General features: G+C 43.0%; 1 protein-coding gene across 6 annotated transcripts in view; it reads left to right on the forward strand.

The window, feature by feature from the left end:
* Window positions 1-19,905, forward strand: part of LOC124787661 (zinc finger CCCH domain-containing protein 18-like) — a 141,736-nt gene that overhangs the window by 22,894 nt on the left and 98,937 nt on the right. For 5 of the 6 annotated variants that reach the window (XM_047254465.1, XM_047254464.1, XM_047254466.1 and 2 more), the window contains exon 2: window positions 9,045-11,152. In XM_047254465.1, the coding sequence (XP_047110421.1) occupies window positions 9,063-11,152 (2,090 nt within the window). In that variant the 5' untranslated portion in view covers window positions 9,045-9,062. The remainder of the gene's footprint in view (window positions 1-9,044; window positions 11,153-19,905) is intronic. The other variant, XM_047254469.1, reaches the window with a different exon arrangement.

Consider the following 19,905-nt stretch of genomic DNA (forward strand, 5'->3'; position numbering starts at 1 on the left):
TCTGGCCAGGGAGATATCGCATCTATCCCCCTGGCCGTGTCCCTCAGATTTGTCTCGCATTCTTCTTTGGTCTGAAAGATTCTGTTGGCCCCATGATTTTTGGCTTCCTGTTCTTGGCTGTATCATGATGTATCGGGGTTCAGAAGTGGTATTCACTGATGGGTCAACAGTCGACGGACGAATGGGCTTGGCTTACGTTACAGTGAATGCCTCTCACTTCCAGATAGCTGCAGTGCCTTCACTACTGAATTGATGGCGATTAAACTAACACTTAGTCATGTTCATTCTCTCTTTGCCTGTGATTCCTGGCTGTGGTTTTAACGATTTTTCCCAGAAGATTTTTTTTGGAGGTGGCTTAGTTCCAGTGGCAGATTGTCAGTGTCTGAGGCAACATTAGCTCAATGGACAAGGGTGTCCAGAATGCCACATTTTTGTGCCAGATGGTGATGGCTGAGAGTATGCAGATATCAATCTACGTGTGTAGGTTTCCTGCAGACACTTTGGCTGAGGTGCCCAATGGTTTTCTGGTAAACAAAGACATCAACGAAGAGCAGTGCACCAAGTATCTCTACCTCCGTTGTAAACCTAATGTGATCACGAGTGCTATTCAAGTGTTCTAAGAATTCTTCCAGGTTTCAAAGTCCATGGTGCCAGATGAGAAATGTGTCATTGATGTAACAATAAAAGGAACTTGGCTTACCTGGAGCTGTTTCCAAAGTGATGTCTTCAAATTTCTCCATAAAAAGGTTGACTATGAATGGAGCTAACAGAATTCCCACTGCCATGCCATTTGACTGGTTGAAAAACTGGCAACTATACAGGAAATATGACGATGTCAATGTGTGCTTAAGCAATCCTGTGGCTCGAGCTAAGCAATGTTACTTTTATTGTTACGTCGACAACACTTTTATCATCTGGCCACATTGACGTGAAAACCTGTGAGAATTCTTAGAACACCTGAACAGCATTCACAACCACATTAGGTTTACTGTGGAAGTAGAGACAAATGATGCATTGCCTTTCACAGATGCCCTCATCTGCCAAAAAACCGATGATCACTTCAGCCACGTTGTCTACAGGAAACCTACACGTACAGATCAGTATTCACACATTCTCAGCCATCACCATCTGTCATAAAAACGCGTTGTTCTGAATGCCGTTGTCCATCATGTTAGTCATCTCAGACGCTGAAAATCTGCCGCTAGAATTAAGCTATCTCCGAAAAGTATTCTGGGAAAATGGCTGCAATCACTGCGAGGTATCACAGGCTATTTGTGGTGAGACATGCAAGAAAAATACCACCAAACAAAGGGGCAAGGGACTTGTGTTTTTCTCTTTCTGTGGCACAGTATTGGGAAAGATCAACTGGCTGATAAAGGTAAACAATATTTCATCAGTGTTCAGGCCTCTGCAGAAGTGTGATAGCTTGTGATGCCTGTAAAGGATGAATTAGGGCTCAGAATGCCTGGAGTGTACAAGATATCATCTCAATGTTGCTGCTACTACTTTGGCCAAACAGCATGCACTGTGGAGTAATGCGAGGTGGAACGTGAGAGGTGCTTACACCTACACTGTGCTGAAAAATCAGCCATGGCAAAACACCCTTTAGAAAATCAAAAATTAATTCTATTCAGTGAAACATCCTTCATTATGAGGACAAAGGGATTTTGGGATAGCATTAAAAAAGAAGCCATAGAAATAAAAAGATGAGAAAATGCCATCAATAAGGAGGACAGTTTGCAGCTCAGCACAACCTGGGACCCAGCCATTGCGAGATTCAAATGGTTGCAACAGATGCAGGATGAAAATATTACCATATTTGGTGAGGAAGAGCAAATCAGAGACATCACAGCCAGTAGCGCAGCGATACAACAGCAAAACTGTGATGACATGGCAGTCATTTACCACGTGACAATGGCTGAGGTCAAAAGCACATGGGATTTTAAACAACTAACATGTCTGGGAGCCCAAAAAGATATTATTAATTCATATCGCTGTGAGACCATATATTTATACAGTTGTGACTTTTTTCTTACATGCGTGCTCTGTTTTACTATTTTCTGTTTGTGAGATTATAGAGTTTCCAATTCATAATATAATTTTTATGTAGTTTGTGCTTTGATGAGTAGTTATTTGGCTGTTATAAATATCTATTGAATGACAAGGTATTTACACTTATCTTTGAATTGTTGTGGTGATATATCTGTGTGAAGTTAAAAGCAGAAGGCAGTGACCAACAACCTGCTGGTCATACATTCAGCGAGACATTGACTGATCAGTTACATGGATGGTCAGTTGGTTTGAGGTGGCATAAGTCTAACATTGTTGCAAGACCATGGAAATTGTTGAAATTATGATCTTGTTATAAATGAATACTGCTGTTAACGATACCAGAAGATTCATTCTAAGAAAGAGTTGTGCTGACCATGGAATGTCAGTGGATGTAAAAATAATGGTACACAGTCGAACTTGTGAAAAGAGACAGGCTCATCGCTCCTCAAATTGTTTCATATTTTTCTAATCCTTAGGCACCCATGTTACCTTCAGAATCATTTCATGGTGTCAGTACAGTGTCGCATTGTGTGTTTGGAAGCTTATGCTGTGTGATGTGTTCTAGTGACTTCTACAAAGTAGTATGCAGTATTGGAATGGCTAGTTAAAGTTTATTTATTGAAACTGGTACTGGTAGTAGACCAGGAAACATGATTCTGCATATTGAGTGGTTTTAAATGTCAATGGTTGTGGACCTGAAAACCTCGTTATCATTCCCAAATTGGAATATGACAGTTGTGTTTGTATGATAGCTACAGTTTTAGCAGGTACTGTGATTACCAGAAGACCACCAGAGCATACCGTTGTGATCGGGTCAGACTCTGATGAACATTCTTTTACAGATATTGCAGAGACCTGAAGGATTGATACTCTTGTGTACTTTTCATGAAAGACTACATTCTGTTCATTTGATGAAAAGAAAAATGTGCATTCTTAGAACTTGTATAAGACAGTCTTGGAAGATATATTGAGCAGATGATGATATTAACTCTAAATCTTCAGTACCTGTAGCTTTCATTGTAATTGGAATGCGACAACAGACCTACAACATTGTGCAGATTGTGCATTGCCTTTTGTGTGGGCATATTCCTTACTGATTCATTGACATGTTTGGGCTTTCAGTGTTGTATGTCTACCCATAATGGAAAATTGTTTCTGTAGTGGGTAAATTAGTCGACGCATCTTCCGTACATTTATCCACTCTTTAGATTCCCTAGTATGTACGTTAACATAACAATCACAAACAATCACTGAAGTGTGGGTAGATACATTGTCGTGATGTAAATACTGTGGTTTCACCACAAATTGAGGTATATTTTTTGAATTGCTTCATGCAAATGACATTGACTTCTCATTAAACTTTGTGGCAAGAAATTTTGGTTCTCAATGCCATTAAAATCGAAGAGCACAGTGACCGCAACTTCAACATTTGACCATACTGGTTGAGCTTTTTTCGGTATAACTCTGCAGAATGCTTCCACATGGGCAACTGAGCTTTAGTTTCGATATAACATCTGTAAATCCGTGTTTCTTTACCTGTTACGACAAATTTCAGAACTGTAGTTCTGCATCATTGTCGACTTCACCTAGTGACTCTTCAACAACTAGCATTTGCTACTGTTTGTGTACGAAATTGAACAATTTTGGAATAAATTTTGCTGTCAGGTGTTTTATAATAAAAAAATTTAAAAAAAATTCATGACTCATGCCATTTGATATGCTGATATCATCAGTAACTTCTCTGATTGTTATTCAGTGATAATTCACAATCATTTTTTCACTTTTTCCACAACTTCATTGGTTGATGATATGGTGGGCATCCAGGGAACTGGTCACATTCCTATGTCTTCATGATCTGCAAAACGCTTATACAATGAGGAAACCCTTATTTTATTCATACCACACTCACCAGAAGCAATGTTTTAACATTTCTAAAACCTTGCAGCGCCTTTTTATTTTATACAGCAAAATTTTATACCAATTTTCTGATCCATTTGTATGTAAATTAAATAATCAGCAATACTACCAGAGTATGTGTAATTTTTTTGACAGCTGGCAACAGACTAAATATCAGGTACGGCTGATACTGTGCAGATATTTTCCAGGCATGTTTATCAACACAACAAAAAATTTGCACAAAACTAATATAAGACACAAAACTACAAAGTTTCCATAATTTTCGAAACATCTATTGTATGACGTTTCCTTAAAAGTTTTGAAGCAATGTATATTGCTGATTGCAGTTGTATTATTTCACTGGAGTAGTTGTAAATTTTAATAATGTAGTAGATAATTTTAACTTTATAGATATTGACTGGAGCAGCCACACACATTTACCACAGCCACACACATTTACCACTGGTGCTATAGGTAACGTGTTATAAAGTAGTCATGAGCACATTCTCTGATTACAGACTCAGTGAGGTAGTTTAATAGTACTTATGGCAAATACTGATTGAGTAAAGGACTCTGTTCTTGTGTTTTTCTTGATCTGTACATACGTGATTACTCTAGGTTTGTTTAGTTTGACTGAACTCGGAGCTTATAGATGTTTAATGTGCCTTCCGTCAGCAGCATGGATGACAGTCATGTGATAATTCTTCCCACAGATGATGAATGTTATCTTGTGTTAGTAAGTTCACCAATGCTGGGATAAGAGGCCATGCTGAAAAGAAATGCCTCTGAATTTTTTGTACGTAAATTCTTAAATCTTTTTAAATAAATGTCTGCATGTTTATTTCTCAACATAGTCAACTGGGCATGAACACATTTCTACCAAGAGAGACCAGTTTGTTTATAGTATCACTGTAGAATGTTTGAATTTGATGATGGAGTCACAATCTCACCTCTGCTTGCACTGCTTCATCACTATCACAGGATGAGAGGGTGCTTCATGGGTGGGTGAACTCTTTGAATTTGAAACTCGATTATAGTACACTGTTCTCACACACCATCATAATTGCTTTACTCACTATGATGTTACGTGCCACGATTTGGATCCCTCTTGTGGTAGACATGAAGAATAAAGATGTAGAACGTTAATAAGGTTTGTTTTTCTTCTTTTATCAAGTGGAAACAAGAATTGGATTGAATAATAGTGAGCCACGATTGTGGCCAGAACAGGATTTCAATGTCAACTTGCCATCATTCAAGTAGGGAACAATAAAAAATTGTGAAATATCTCGGGGCAGACGACTGGAGCACCTGCATGTTCGAAAATGGTGTTATGTAGGTGTTCATTGATTTCAGCAAGAAGCTTGTACTACGACACTGTGAAATACATTTTTTTAAAAATCACTTGTGAGGAAAACTGTGAGTGCTTAAGTGTAGTGGATTTTGTCATTTCCAAATGCAGACAGCTAAAAATTACATGTGGCAGAATTTTTCTAAATTTTGAGTCGTGTGCTTGAAACGTTCTATACATGTAAATTTTTTCCTGTTTTGGATTTCCTGTACCAAATACAGTTGGCACAGCTTGAACTGTACATGTTGCAGCAATGCCAAATAGATGTAAAGTTAGTTGACACTTTAGTGCTATAATATGATCATTTGGGACACTGCTGGAAAATTACTCATTGTTCTTCAAATTCAATTTTTACTTCATGTGTTTACTGTAATTTGGTGTAGAGATTGTCTTTTTTAAGCACCTGTATTGTAAATCTCTTGAAAACAAATAGATCCTACCTATAACATAGTTAGCAAAGAGACAATGGTTAGTGACTGTCATTGTGTTAACAGTGGTTAAAATGGGACATTATTTTTTAAATTTGGGAGAGCATATGGGTACTCACTGATATTCTAGTTGCAGAACTAAGCGGAAACACTTATCTCCAACTCATATAGATAATAGCGGGTCAATTTAAATATCCTTGTTCACTGCAAACTGGACAAATATGCCCTATAATTAACTGGTGTAATGCTGATATTCATAAAATACTTAGATTGGTGTTCGCTTATTTGCGTGTTTCATTAATTACAATTGTGGTCTTCTGTCACGATGAGGATCAAGTCTGTTGAACAATTATAATACATTTTATCATTGAAAAATGCAGTAACATCCTAGCCATTTACATGAATGTTAGTGCAACAGTATGATCACACTAGTGTCTAAGTTTTGGAAAACATGTATTGCACATATGTAAGAAATTTTGTAACAGGTTGTATGTAGTCATGGACGTACATTGTTATTTTGCCTTTATTAACATCATAAAATATTTTATAGGCCATGGTTTGAAAAAGGACGTGATTGTGTGAAACTAGTCACCTGAAGAAATGATTGTATTTGCAAATGATGTATAGCGAAGGAAAATGTACATTTCTGAGGTTGACTTATACTCCCTCTCCCCCCTCTCTTTCCCTCTCTCCCCCCTCTCTTTCCCTCTCTCCCCCCTCTCTTTCCCTCTCTCCCCCCTCTCTTTCCCTCTCTCCCCCCTCTCTTTCCCTCTCTCCCCCCTCTCTTTCCCTCTCTCCCCCCTCTCTTTCCCTCTCTCCCCCTCTCTCCCCCTCTCTTTCCCTCTCTCCCGCCTCTCTTTCCCTCTCTCCCCCCTCTCTTTCCCTCTCTCCCCCCTCTCTTTCCCTCTCTCCCCCCTCTCTTTCCCTCTCTCCCCCCTCTCTTTCCCTCTCTCCCCCCTCTCTTTCCCTCTCTCCCCCCTCTCTTTCCCTCTCTCCCCCTCTCTCCCCCTCTCTTTCCCTCTCTCCCGCCTCTCTTTCCCTCTCTCCCCCCTCTCTTTCCCTCTCTCCCCCCTCTCTTTCCCTCTCTCCCCCCTCTCTTTCCCTCTCTCCCCCCTCTCTTTCCCTCTCTCCCCCCTCTCTTTCCCTCTCTCCCCCCTCTCTTTCCCTCTCTCCCCCCTCTCTTTCCCTCTCTCCCCCCTCTCACTCCCTCTCTCCCCCCTCTCACTCCCTCTCTCCCCCCTCTCACTCCCTCTCTCCCCCCTCTCACTCCCTCTCTCCCCCCTCTCACTCCCTCTCTCCCCCCTCTCACTCCCTCTCTCCCCCCCTCTCACTCCCTCTCTCCCCCCTCTCACTCCCTCTCTCCCCCCTCTCACTCCCTCTCTCCCCCTCTCACTCCCCCCTCTCTCCCCCCTCTCTCCCCCCCTCTCTCCCCCCCTCTCACTCCCCCCTCTCTCCCCCCTCTCTCTCCCCCCCTCTCACTCCCCCCTCTCACTCCCCCTCTCACTCCCCCTCTCACTCCCCCCTCTCACTCCCCCCTCTCACTCCCCCCTCTCACTCCCCCCTCTCACTCCCCCCTCTCACTCCCCCTCTCACTCCCCCCTCTCACTCCCCCCTCACTCCCCCCTCTCTCCCCCCTCTCTCCCCCCTCTCTCCCCCCTCTCTCTCCCCCCTCTCACTCCCTCTCTCTCCCCCCCTCTCACTCCCTCTCTCTCCCCCCCTCTCACTCCCTCTCTCTCCCCCCTCTCACTCCCTCTCTCTCCCCCCCTCTCACTCCCTCTCTCTCCCCCCCTCTCACTCCCTCTCTCTCCCCCCCTCTCACTCCCTCTCTCTCCCCCCCTCTCACTCCCTCTCTCTCCCCCCCTCTCACTCCCTCTCTCTCCCCCCTCTCACTCCCTCTCTCCCGCCCTCTCACTCCCTCTCTCCCCCCGCCCTCTCACTCCCTCTCTCCCCCCGCCCTCTCACTCCCTCTCTCCCCCCGCCCTCTCACTCCCTCTCTCCCCCCGCCCTCTCACTCCCTCTCTCCCCCCGCCCTCTCACTCCCTCTCTCCCCCCGCCCTCTCTCCCCCCCGCCCTCTCTCCCCCCCGCCCTCTCTCCCCCCCGCCCTCTCTCCCCCCCGCCCTCTCTCCCCCCCGCCCTCTCTCCCCCCCCCGCCCTCTCCCCCCCCCCCCCGCCCTCTCTCCCCCCCGCCCTCTCTCCCCCCCGCCCTCTCTCCCCCCCGCCCTCTCTCCCCCCCCGCCCTCTCTCCCCCCCGCCCTCTCTCCCCCCCGCCCTCTCTCCCCCCCGCCCTCTCTCCCCCCCGCCCTCTCTCCCCCCCGCCCTCTCTCCCCCCCGCCCTCTCTCCCCCCCGCCCTCTCTCCCCCTCTCCCCCCGCCCTCTCTCCCCCCGCCCTCTCACTCCCTCGCCCCCCGCCCTCTCACTCCCTCGCCCCCAGGGACTGTGTCTGTGATACAATATCCAGTCAACATCTATCTTCAGGAGTTCTGGGAACCGGGATGCTGCAAAACTTTATTTGATGTGTGTATTTATTTGTTTATTTTTTTGAAAGTTTTATCTCTGTTGTATGTAGATTCAAGTGAGTTTGTGCCTTTTGCAAATGGATCTTATTTATGTGATATGTTTTATGCAGAATTGTCTATAATATATTCCCAAATCACCCTGAAATGTCTTACGCAGGTCAGCAAAGAAATGGATGTTCATTTTGTAAGTGTGCCTCCAATGTTCGCTGATAACCTGTTTAAAGCATTAACAGATATGCTGTTGCTTTTTTATTTTGATGTAAGAGAGTCCCAAAGAGTAATTTTTGAATATAGTGAAGCTACATTTCTTTGTTGTGAGCCTTTGATGTTGTCCTTTCAGTTGTCTGTCTGTTGTATCTATCTGTACATCTGTCTCTCCCTCATCTGAATTTTTTTCAGTAGCAGCTGAGTTTCAAATTTTTAATAACAATAGGAAAATAATTTAATGAAATTGTAATGCCAGTTTAGATAGTTCTGGGTTTTGCTGTTAAGAAAATTGCACACTTTTAATTTATATAGGACCTTCTCAATATGAATTGCAATTTATTCTGAACTTGTTGTGTTCTGTATGAACAAGTTGCTATTTTGAAAAGGAAACCAGCAGGCAGTCTATGTATATGAACAGTGGTCATAAAAGTTTCAACATACAGAATTTATATGGTCAAGGAAACTACACATAGCCAACTCCTTCATTGACCATGTTTATTTAATGTGTGTCTCATTTTAAATGCTATCTGAAATTATTGTGCAATGAAACTTATGTAACTTCAAATCTTTATCCACTGCACTCTTTCTTCTTACAGAACTGGCATTAATACATCATGGACTCTGATAGTTCATTGGATGGTGAAGTTGAAACTAAAAACGAGGTAGAAAATAAATTCAGGAGGTCTGTAGACAGAGAAGAGAATGATTATACACAGGATGGAAGTGAAGAAGACAGTGATGACAACTCGGAAAGTGAAGATTTAAACAGCAGCAAGTCACCACCAAAGTCACCACAAGAACATTGTGAGATATTTCCAAAATCTCCTGCTTCCTATCATAGTAGGTCACCATCAGGGCTAGACGGGCATGATCTATCTCCAAAATCAATGGAATGCCTTTCTATTAAGTCACCTCCACAAGATGATGTACAGGAGCAGTCAGATAGGTCACCATACTCTACCCCAGTACAGTCTCCACCAGATGCTGATAGAGGTGAAATGTCACCACAGTCTCACAGATCCACCAATTCAGAATCTCTGCCACCAACTGGACAACAATCACCACCTTCTGTGAGGTCTAGCACAGTAGCATCCCCACCTCGTCCCAGCAGACATGGTGACTCTCCCAAATCTGATGATTTACATTGTGACTCACCTAAATCTGATGACGTACAAAGTGATTCTCCTAAATCTGATGATGTACAAAGTGATTATTCTAAATCTGATGATGTACGTGGTGACTCTCCGAAGTCTGATTATGTACGTGGTGACTCTCCGAAGTCTGATTATGTACGTGGTGACTCTCCGAAGTCTGATTATGTACGTGGTGACTCTCCGAAGTCTGATTATGTACGTGGTGACTCTCCGAAGTCTGATTATGTACGTGGTGACTCTCCTAAGTTTGATTATGTACGTGGTGACTCTCCTAAATCTGAAGATGTACGTGGTGACTCTCCTAAATCTGAAGATGTACGTGGTGACTCTCCTAAATCTGAAGATGTACGTGGTGACTCTCCTAAATCTGAAGATGTACGTGGTGACTCTCCTAAATCTGAAGATGCAGAAGATGTACGTGGTGACTCCCCTAAGTCTGATTATGTACGTGGTGACTCCCCTAAATCTGATTATGTACATGGTGACTCCCCTAAATCTGATTATGTACATGGTGACTCCCCTAAATCTGATTATGTACGTGGTGACTCCCCTAAATCTGATTATGTACGTGGTGACTCCCCTAAATCTGATTATGTACGTGGTGACTCTCCTAAATCTGATGATGTACGTGGTGGCTCTCCTAAATCTGAGTATGTACATGGTGACTCTCCTAAATCTGATGATTTACGTGGAGACTCTTCCAAACCCACCAATGTACCTACTGGCTCTCCTACACCCCTCAGTGTACATGGTGGCTCTCCTACACCCCTCAGTGTACATGGTGGCTCTCCTAAATCCCTCGATGTACACGGCGACTCTCCTAAATCTCGCAACGTGCGCAATGACTCTCCTAAATCCAGTGACATACATGGTGACTCTCCTAAATTGGGCAATGTACATGGTGACTTTCGGAAATCTGATGATGAAGATGTTGACGATGATGATGATGATGGGGAACTTTCGGACTCGAGTCAGAGTGGCAGATCTAGCAGACAGAGTGATGCATCTTCTGTAAAATCTAAGAGAAGTGGACAAAATGGTATTGTTGTGAATGCTGTTGAAATTGTAAATAAAGAAGAAACTCTGAATGTTAATCAGAAACAGGAGAAAAATGAGATGGAAACTGAAAGTACAGTTAAAAAAGATGGTATTCCTGGTCATGGCGAAGATTTATCTGATGTTTCAGATTTAGACAGTAATGATGGTAATGATAGTTTGGATGCAATATCTGAAGAAGACCGCCAGAAAAGAAAGAATGAAGAGAACAAAAAAGTTGAGGGTGGAAAAGTAAGGAAAGACTCTTCTGCTGTGGAGGAAATGGAACAGTTAGATTTTGAAGCTGAAGAACAGCAGGAAAAGGAAGACAGAGAAGAAGGTGAATGTGAAGAGAAGAAGGATGAGAAGAGTGATGATGAAGGTGAATTGAAGGGTGATGATTTAGAAGAAGGAGAACTAACTGACGATGATGAAAATCGGCCCGAGGAAACAGAGCCACGGCCAGTTTGTCGATTTTACAACCGTGGACAATGCACTTGGGGCTCTAATTGCAGGTATGTTATTATTTTGTCATATTTAAGTCCTAACTTTGTGTTTATGGTGCGTTGTTTTTTTTTTTGTCAGACATGCAAATTTGAGTTACTCTGCCTTATGCATTCAGACTTGCTAATTTCAAAAGAAAGTATATGTTTCCTAATTCAGAAACTTCCAATTTTCTCTTCCACATAGTTCTCTGGAGTCCAAAATGTCGCACAGAAAAATTACACACTATTTTCTCCAGTTTCTAAACAAGTAGTAGTCTTGAGAATAAGCTTGAGCTTTTTATTTTCATTGAGTATAATTTTATGTCATTATGTAAAAACATGAATACTACTCACAGGTTAGGCCTATGCGTATTCTGACTGTGGTGCAGGGTTTCCTAAACTGTGTTCAGTGGAATACTAGTGTTGCACGGGTAGCAAATAAGTGCTCCGTAAAAAAACCTTTTAATACACGACATCCCCTCCCTCTCCCCTCCTCTCTCTCTCTCTCTCTCTCTCTCTCTCTCTCTCTCTCTCTCTCTCTCTCTCTCTCTTTGAAGTTATCACTCAATAAAACAAGTTTTTCCTCATTTTTAAAAAAAATAACCTTCAAAATAACCAGTGTGTTCCATCAAAGTAACAGGTCTCGAATGTGTTCCACCAGAGAAAAGGCTGGGGAACCTCTGCAGTGATGTTCTCTGCAGTAGTGCAGAGTATCGGTAATGATATACCTGCAGCTGTGATGTTTCACTGTACAATATTCCAGTGGGATTTTCAAAAATTTGTTAGTATGTCAGTTCAACATAACAAATGTGATTTGACTATAACATAGTTTCAATGGCACCTTCAGAATTTGACAGGAGCCTTCAGTTGTTTATTATTTAGTAGAGAGAAAGATTGCCTTGCCCAGGTGTATATACTGGTGCTAGAGACTTTGCATACATGGAATATATTTTTTACTTCTTTGTACACAAAGCTTGTGTAGTGTCATTGGGACATGCATGAAGAGGTCGTTTGTTTCACTAACATGGAAGAGAGGCATGTATAACGGGCCATGTGGAAAGCAACTATCACTGAAGGTGCATTTACGTGTGGCTGTAACTTGCCCCCCCACACGAGTATAGGTAGACATGTAAATACATGCCTCTTCCTCAGCATGTGTGTGCAAGTGATTCCATTCACACCTGTGTTCACATTGGACACCTCGATTTACATCTGGGGCACGCTACAGCCGCAGGGTGCCCAAGTGTAAATGCTCCTTAACGTCCACACTCATGAGACACTTCATCTGTCTTTGTGCTTTGATTATGGTCATGACTTAACAGAAACTCACCAGGAATTGTACACCTTTAAGGCAGAATGGTAAATTGTGAGGCATACGCAAGATTCGGGGTGTAAAAACTCGCTTGCTTGTGCCACTTCCTGTCAAAACTGTCACTTCTGTGCTATGATGTTACTTTGGAGAGAAGTTTCTTTAAGCCTTCATTAGTGAAGGGTTCTGAGGTGTGAGATAATGCATGATGCTTTCAATCAGAGTGACATTACACCTCTGTTTCGGAAGAAGTTTGCAAAGAGTGATTTAAATCCTGATGTTCTCGAGCCACAGTAAGTCTTGCCTCATGATCTTCATTGCGTTGTTGAGACTGCATAGTCCTCAGACTTTTAGCTGTTTTTGTGTATTCAGAAAGACTTTAGAATTTTCTAGGCAGTTTTATTCATAGACAAAACTAAATCAAAATGCAATGAGTAGGCACCTAAATAACAAAGAAAACTTAATAAATCCATCTTTCCTAACAAAGAATGTAAATGAAACTTATGATAAGAAGCAAAGTTGTTAATACACAATGAAAAATCAGTAAATCTGTATATCATAGCCAAGTAAATTTGCTGTTTGTTTGTATTCGTAAGGATAAGATTGTGACACTTAATTCTGTCAGTGACATAAACTTCAAAAAATACATCGTCACAAAAAACTACCAGCGCTACCTACTGGTTCTTTGGTGTACTATGGAGCTAACAGCACCATCCATTGGATGTTGGTGCACTACCTTGTGATGATTAAACATCCAAAGCACTAAGCTGAGCTAAGGATTTTAGATAAAACTAAACTACAGATAATTTTTTCTGTATCCGATGTTGATGAAATACGGCCTATATGTTGCCCCAAGCTACGCTCAGGTTACTTGTGAAAAAACCATAAAAATTCTTCTGGTAGTTTTGGATATTAGAGTGTTCAAAGAGACAAGCACACTGGTTTTTCAATATAATGGAAGGAAACATTCCACGTGGGAAAAATTATATATAAAAACAAAGATGAGGTGACTTACCGAACAAAAGCGCTGGCAGGTCGATAGACACACAAACAAACACAAACATACACACAAAATTCAAGCTTTCGCAACAAACTGTTGCCTCATCAGGAAAGAGGGAAGCAGAGAGGAAGACGAAAGGAAGTGGGTTTTAAAGGAGAGGGTAAGGAGTCATTCCAATCCCGGGAGCGGAAAGACTTACCTTAGGGGGAAAAAAGGACAGGTATACACACGCACATATCCATCCACACATACAGACACAAGCAGACATATTTAAAGACAAAGAGTTTGGGCAGAGATGTCAGTCGAGGCAGAAGTGTAGAGGCAAAGAAGTTGTTGAAAGACAGTTGAGGTATGAGTGGCGGCAACTTGAAATTAGCGGAGATTGAGGCCTGGCGGATGACGAGAAGAGAGGATATACTGAAGGGCAAGTTCCCATCTCCGGAGTTCGGATAGGTTGGTGTTGGTGGGAAGTATCCAGATAACCCGGACGGTGTAACACTGTGCCAAGATGTGCTGGCCGTGCACCAAGGCATGTTTAGCCACAGGGTGATCCTCATTACCAACAAACACTGTCTGCCTGTGTCCATTCATGCGAATGGACAGTTTGTTGCTGGTCATTCCCACATAGAATGCGTCACAGTGTAGGCAGGTCAGTTGGTAAATCACGTGGGTGCTTTCACACGTGGCTCTGCCTTTGATCGTGTACACTTTCCGGGTTACAGGACTGGAGTAGGTGGTGGTGGGAGGGTGCATGGGACAGGTTTTGCATCGGGGGCGGTTACAAGGATAGGAGCCAGAGGGTAGGGAAGGTGGTTTGGGGATTTCATAGGGATGAACTAACAGGTTACGAAGGTTAGGTGGACGGCGGAAAGACACTCTTGGCGGAGTGGGGAGGATTTCATGAAGGATGGATCTCATTTCAGGGCAGGATTTGAGGAAGTCGTATCCCTGCTGGAGAGCCACATTCAGAGTCTGGTCCAGTCCCGGAAAGTATCCTGTCACAAGTGGGGCACTTTTGTGGTTCTTCTGTGGGGGATTCTGGGTTTGAGGGGACGAGGAAGTGGCTCTGGTTATTTGCTTCTGTACCAGGTCGGGAGGGTAGTTGCGGGATGCGAAAGCTGTTTTTTCAGGCTTGTCTGACATTTGGCATCACCCCCAAAGGCCTCACACTTAAAGTTCCCATCTCTGGCTGCAACCCTTCCTTCCATCGGTCCCTATACCAGTTCCAAACTGAACAATCCATTGCCCTCACCCACCTAATCCTTCACCTACACATCAACTCAGCCAATGAACACACCCGTCAACTCCTATCCTTAATAAAAGTCCTTAATCTTTCCTCTCCCACATCCACACCGGCTGTTCAGAGCATCCTCCTACAGGCCATCCGTAAATTAGAACAGCATGCCACCCTCCACCTCAAAAAACTATCCAATCTCCTGGTTTCCCACCTCCGGAAAGGCAACTCACTCACCCTTCACAACCTTTCCAGCAAACCTCAACCTCCTCTCATTGCACACAAACCCAGTCTCTCCCATCTACTCAATCTCCCACTTCCAGCTCCACTCCCTCCAAAACCTCAAAATTCCAATCAACACAATCTGGAACCACAACACCCTAATTCAGTAGTTAACCTTTCCTCCAAACCTCTCTCCCAATCCGAAACCTCTGTCCTATCCAAAGGCCTCACCTTCAGCCCCACTCCCAGATTCAACCAAACAGCCCTCGTCAAAGATTTACTGTCCTACACTCGTACTCTCTGCTGGAAGTATCACTTTGCCACGAAGAAAAATGATCCTAATCCTACTCCTAATGATCCGACTCCTCAAGACACCATCCAAATTGAACCCTGCCTGGAACAGTTCCGTCCTCCGTCACAGCGGGACCCACCTCCTCTTCCTCAAAATCACCCTCTCCAAACCTTCCAGGAATTTCTGACTTCCAGCCTTGCATCTCAATCCTTCTTAAAAAACCTTAATCCTACACCCAACATCACCACTGCTGAAGCCCAGGCTATCCGTGATCTGAAGGCTGACCGATCCATCGTCATTCTTCCGGCGGACAAGGGTTCCACGACCGTGGTACTTGATCGTCGGGAGTATGTGGCTGAGGGACTGCGTCAGCTTTCAGACAACACCACATACAAAGTTTGCCAAGGTAACTCCATTCCCGATGTCCAGGCGGAGCTTCAAGGAATCCTCAGAACCTTAGGCCCCCTGCAAAACCTTTCACCTGACTCCATCAACCTCCTGACCCCACCGACACCCCGTACCCCTACCTTCTACCTTCTTCCTAAAATCCACAAACCCAATCATCCCGGCCGCCCCATTGTAGCTGGTTACCAAGCCCCCACAGAACGTATCTCTGCCTACGTAGATCAACACCTTCAACCCATTACATGCAGTCTCCCATCCTTCATCAAGGACACCAACCACTTCCTTGAACGCCTGGAATCCTTACCCAATCTGTTACCCCCGGAAACCATCCTTGTAACCATTGATGCCACGTCCTTATACACAAATATTCCGCACGTCCAGGGCCTCGCTGCGATGGAGCATTTCCTTTCACGCCGATCACCTGCCACCCTACCTAAAACCTCTTTCCTCATCACCTTAGCCAGCTTCATCCTGACCCACAACTTCTTCACTTTTGAAGGCCAGACATACCAACAATTAAAGGGAACAGCCATGGGTACCAGGATGGCCCCCTCGTATGCCAACCTATTCATGGGTCGCTTAGAGGAAGCCTTCTTGGTTACCCAAGTCTGCCAACCCAAAGTTTGGTACAGATTTATTGATGACATCTTCATGATCTGGACTCACAGTGAAGAAGAACTCCAGAATTTCCTCTCCAACCTCAACTCCTTTGGTTCCATCAGTTTCACCTGGTCCTACTCCAAATCCCATGCCACTTTCCTTGACGTTGACCTCCACCTGTCCAATGGCCAACTTCACACGTCCGTCCACATCAAACCCACCAACAAGCAACAGTACCTCCATTATGACAGCTGCCACCCATTCCACATCAAACGGTCCCTTCCCTACAGCCTAGGTCTTCGTGGCAAACGAATCTGCTCCAGTCCGGAATCCCTGAATCATTACACCAACAACCTGAAAACAGCTTTCGCATCCCGCAACTACCCTCCCGACCTGGTACAGAAGCAAATAACCAGAGCCACTTCCTCGTCCCCTCAAACCCAGAATCCCCCACAGAAGAACCACAAAAGTGCCCCACTTGTGACAGGATACTTTCCGGGACTGGACCAGACTCTGAATGTGGCTCTCCAGCAGGGATACGACTTCCTCAAATCCTGCCCTGAAATGAGATCCATCCTTCATGAAATCCTCCCCACTCCGCCAAGAGTGTCTTTCCGCCGTCCACCTAACCTTCGTAACCTGTTAGTTCATCCCTATGAAATCCCCAAACCACCTTCCCTACCCTCTGGCTCCTATCCTTGTAACCGCCCCCGATGCAAAACCTGTCCCATGCACCCTCCCACCACCACCTACTCCAGTCCTGTAACCCGGAAGGTGTACATGAGCAAAGGCAGAGCCACATGTGAAAGCACCCACGTGATTTACCAACTGACCTGCCCACACTGTGATGCATTCTATGTGGGAATGACCAGCAACAAACTGTCCATTCGCATGAATGGACACAGGCAGACAGTGTTTGTTGGTAATGAGGATCACCCTGTGGCTAAACATGCCTTGGTGCACGGCCAGCACATCTTGGCACAGTGTTACACCGTCCGGGTTATCTGGATACTTCCCACCAACACCAACCTATCCGAACTCTGGAGATGGGAACTTGCCCTTCAGTATATCCTCTCTTCTCGTCATCCGCCAGGCCTCAATCTCCGCTAATTTCAAGTTGCCACCACTCATACCTCACCTGTCTTTCAACAACTTCTTTGCCTCTACACTTCTGCCTCGACTGACATCTCTGCCCAAACTCTTTGTCTTTAAATATGTCTGCTTGTGTCTGTATGTGTGGATGGATATGTGCGTGTGTATACCTGTCCTTTTTTCCCCCTAAGGTAAGTCTTTCCGCTCCCGGGATTGGAATGACTCCTTACCCTCTCCTTTAAAACCCACTTCCTTTCGTCTTCCTCTCTGCTTCCCTCTTTCCTGATGAGGCAACAGTTTGTTGCGAAAGCTTGAATTTTGTGTGTATGTATGTGTTTGTTTGTGTGTCTATCGACCTGCCAGCGCTTTTGTTCGGTAAGTCACCTCATCTTTGTTTTTATATATAATTTTTCACACTGGTTTTTCAGTTTTATTATTAATATAGATTCATGTGCGCTGTTTCTCCAGAAATTACAATCTTAAAATGAAATCATTCATATTTTATTGACATTGTAGCACTATTTTACAAAATGCATACGTGCATGGTTTTCAGCTGACTCCTGACCTAATTTATATTTCATTTTTGGAAAGAACAAAAAAATATTGTGTTTAAATCCGTATTGTTCATTCATCAGTTTGTCCATTTCCTTTATCTTATATTTATATATTTTCCATTCCTCAGGTATATTCCATTTCATTCCAATAGGTACAGTGTGTAAAATTTTCATAGTATTTTCGATATTGCTTGCTACATGTTTTGTTGTTTGCAAATAATATCCAAAAGCAGTCTTTGTTGTTCAGGGTGATATGTTCCTTGTACATGTTTGATCTATATAAAAACAGTCACATATTCTGCATTGTGATCTGTAAACACCATTCACACCAGATGCATAACATAATATATATAATACTGGTACGATACTTCAGTGCAATAAACTTTTTTCATTATGTGGGTTTTTGTCACGCCAAACTATCCCTCTGTTGGTACAGTTATGCCGTAGCATAGCAAATTAAGTTTCGTCTATCGGCACATTAGTGTGTAGGTGTATTATGTCAAATGACCCTTGTAGCATGTTATCAGTGATTGACAGATCCTTAGCTTCATTACTGAAAAATAACTACTGCATACACATTAGTTCATTGGATATCTTTATGAGCTTGCTAGTTTTTTATACAAGCAGCTATTTAATTCTGCTATCAGAATCTCTCTCCCTTTATTATTATTATTATTATTATTATTATACAAATTTGGCCATTAAAGACCGTGAAAACAGTTATTTCTTGCGCTTCTGGGAAGTCTTCTTTCTCTCAGTCCACACTTCTTTCATTCTTGCACTGAAGGCGGCTTTTCTCTCTTCAGACCATTTAGTTCCACAAGTCGTCTTAATTTTCACACCGAAACTCGTGAATGAATTCAGTTTTTTTCTAAAATATTGTTTCCTGATCTATGTCCATTTCTTTTAGATCTCTTTCTGTGTTGATAAACCATAAATTTTTATTTTTTAGATTTGCGATGTACGAAAATATTTGTTTTGTAAGCCTATTCGGGTTCATCCTCATGATGTGAGCATAAAAGGAGGATCTTCTTTTTCTAATTTCGTCTGTAATTTTGCTGCACTTCGTATACACTTCTTTGTTGCTTTTTAGTCTGTATACAGGCTTGCCTTGATCATCTGTTATTTTCCTGTGTCCAAGAATTGTCCTCACAATTCTTCTTTCACTATTTTCTATCTCTTCTGCGTATGTAAAATTTGCCAGTGTTTCTGATGCATATAGTATCTGCGGTCTAATGACAGTCTGGTAGTGTCTGAGTTTAATGTTTTTGGATATACATTTTTTTTGAATACATTTGTCTGCAGTAGTGAGTTGCTGTCTCTAGTTTTTGTATTCTAACCCTGCAGGCTGGATGACCTTTTGCCACAGGCTGAATTAGTTCACCAAGATATTTAAAATGTTTAGATACCTGTATTTTCCCGTATTTCGTAGTTATTTTCTTTGGTGGATTTTTGATATTTGTAATGATTTCTGTCTTTTCAAATGAAATTTGCAAGCCTGCTTGTTCAGCAGTTTCTTTAAGTAATTCTATTTGTTTTATTGTGTCTTTTTGTGTGTAAGCTAAACAGGCGAGATCGTCAGCGAAGGCAAAACAGTTGGTTTCAATGGCTTTGTAGCACTTCCCTACAATTTGGACTTTCTCAACTCCATGTTTTTGCGTGAGTTTTCTCCATTCTGCTATGACTTTACCCAGAACACAGTTGAAGAGTACCGGGGACAGCGCATCTCCTTGTCTGACGCCGGTTTTGACCTCGAAATGCCGTGAAATTTCTCCTGGAATTTTACTTTTGATGTTGTATTTGTTAATGTTTCTTTGACTATGGTGATTGTTGTTTCATCTATTTCATATTCTCGAAGTGTTTTGATGAGTGTGTCCCTATCGATCGAGTCATAAGCTTTTTTGAAATCAATGAATGTTATGAAATATTTCTTGCTCCTTGTAGATAAATAGTTCATTGTTGCTTTGAGGTTAAAAATTTGTTCGACGCAGGATCTTCCTGGTCTGAAGCCAGCTTGATATTTTCCAAGTTTTCCCTCTATAATTGGTGGTACACGATTGAGCAGGGCTTTTGAT

This window comes from Schistocerca piceifrons, chromosome 3 (genome assembly GCF_021461385.2).
Source record: "Schistocerca piceifrons isolate TAMUIC-IGC-003096 chromosome 3, iqSchPice1.1, whole genome shotgun sequence".
NCBI classification, from domain to species: domain Eukaryota; kingdom Metazoa; phylum Arthropoda; class Insecta; order Orthoptera; family Acrididae; genus Schistocerca; species Schistocerca piceifrons.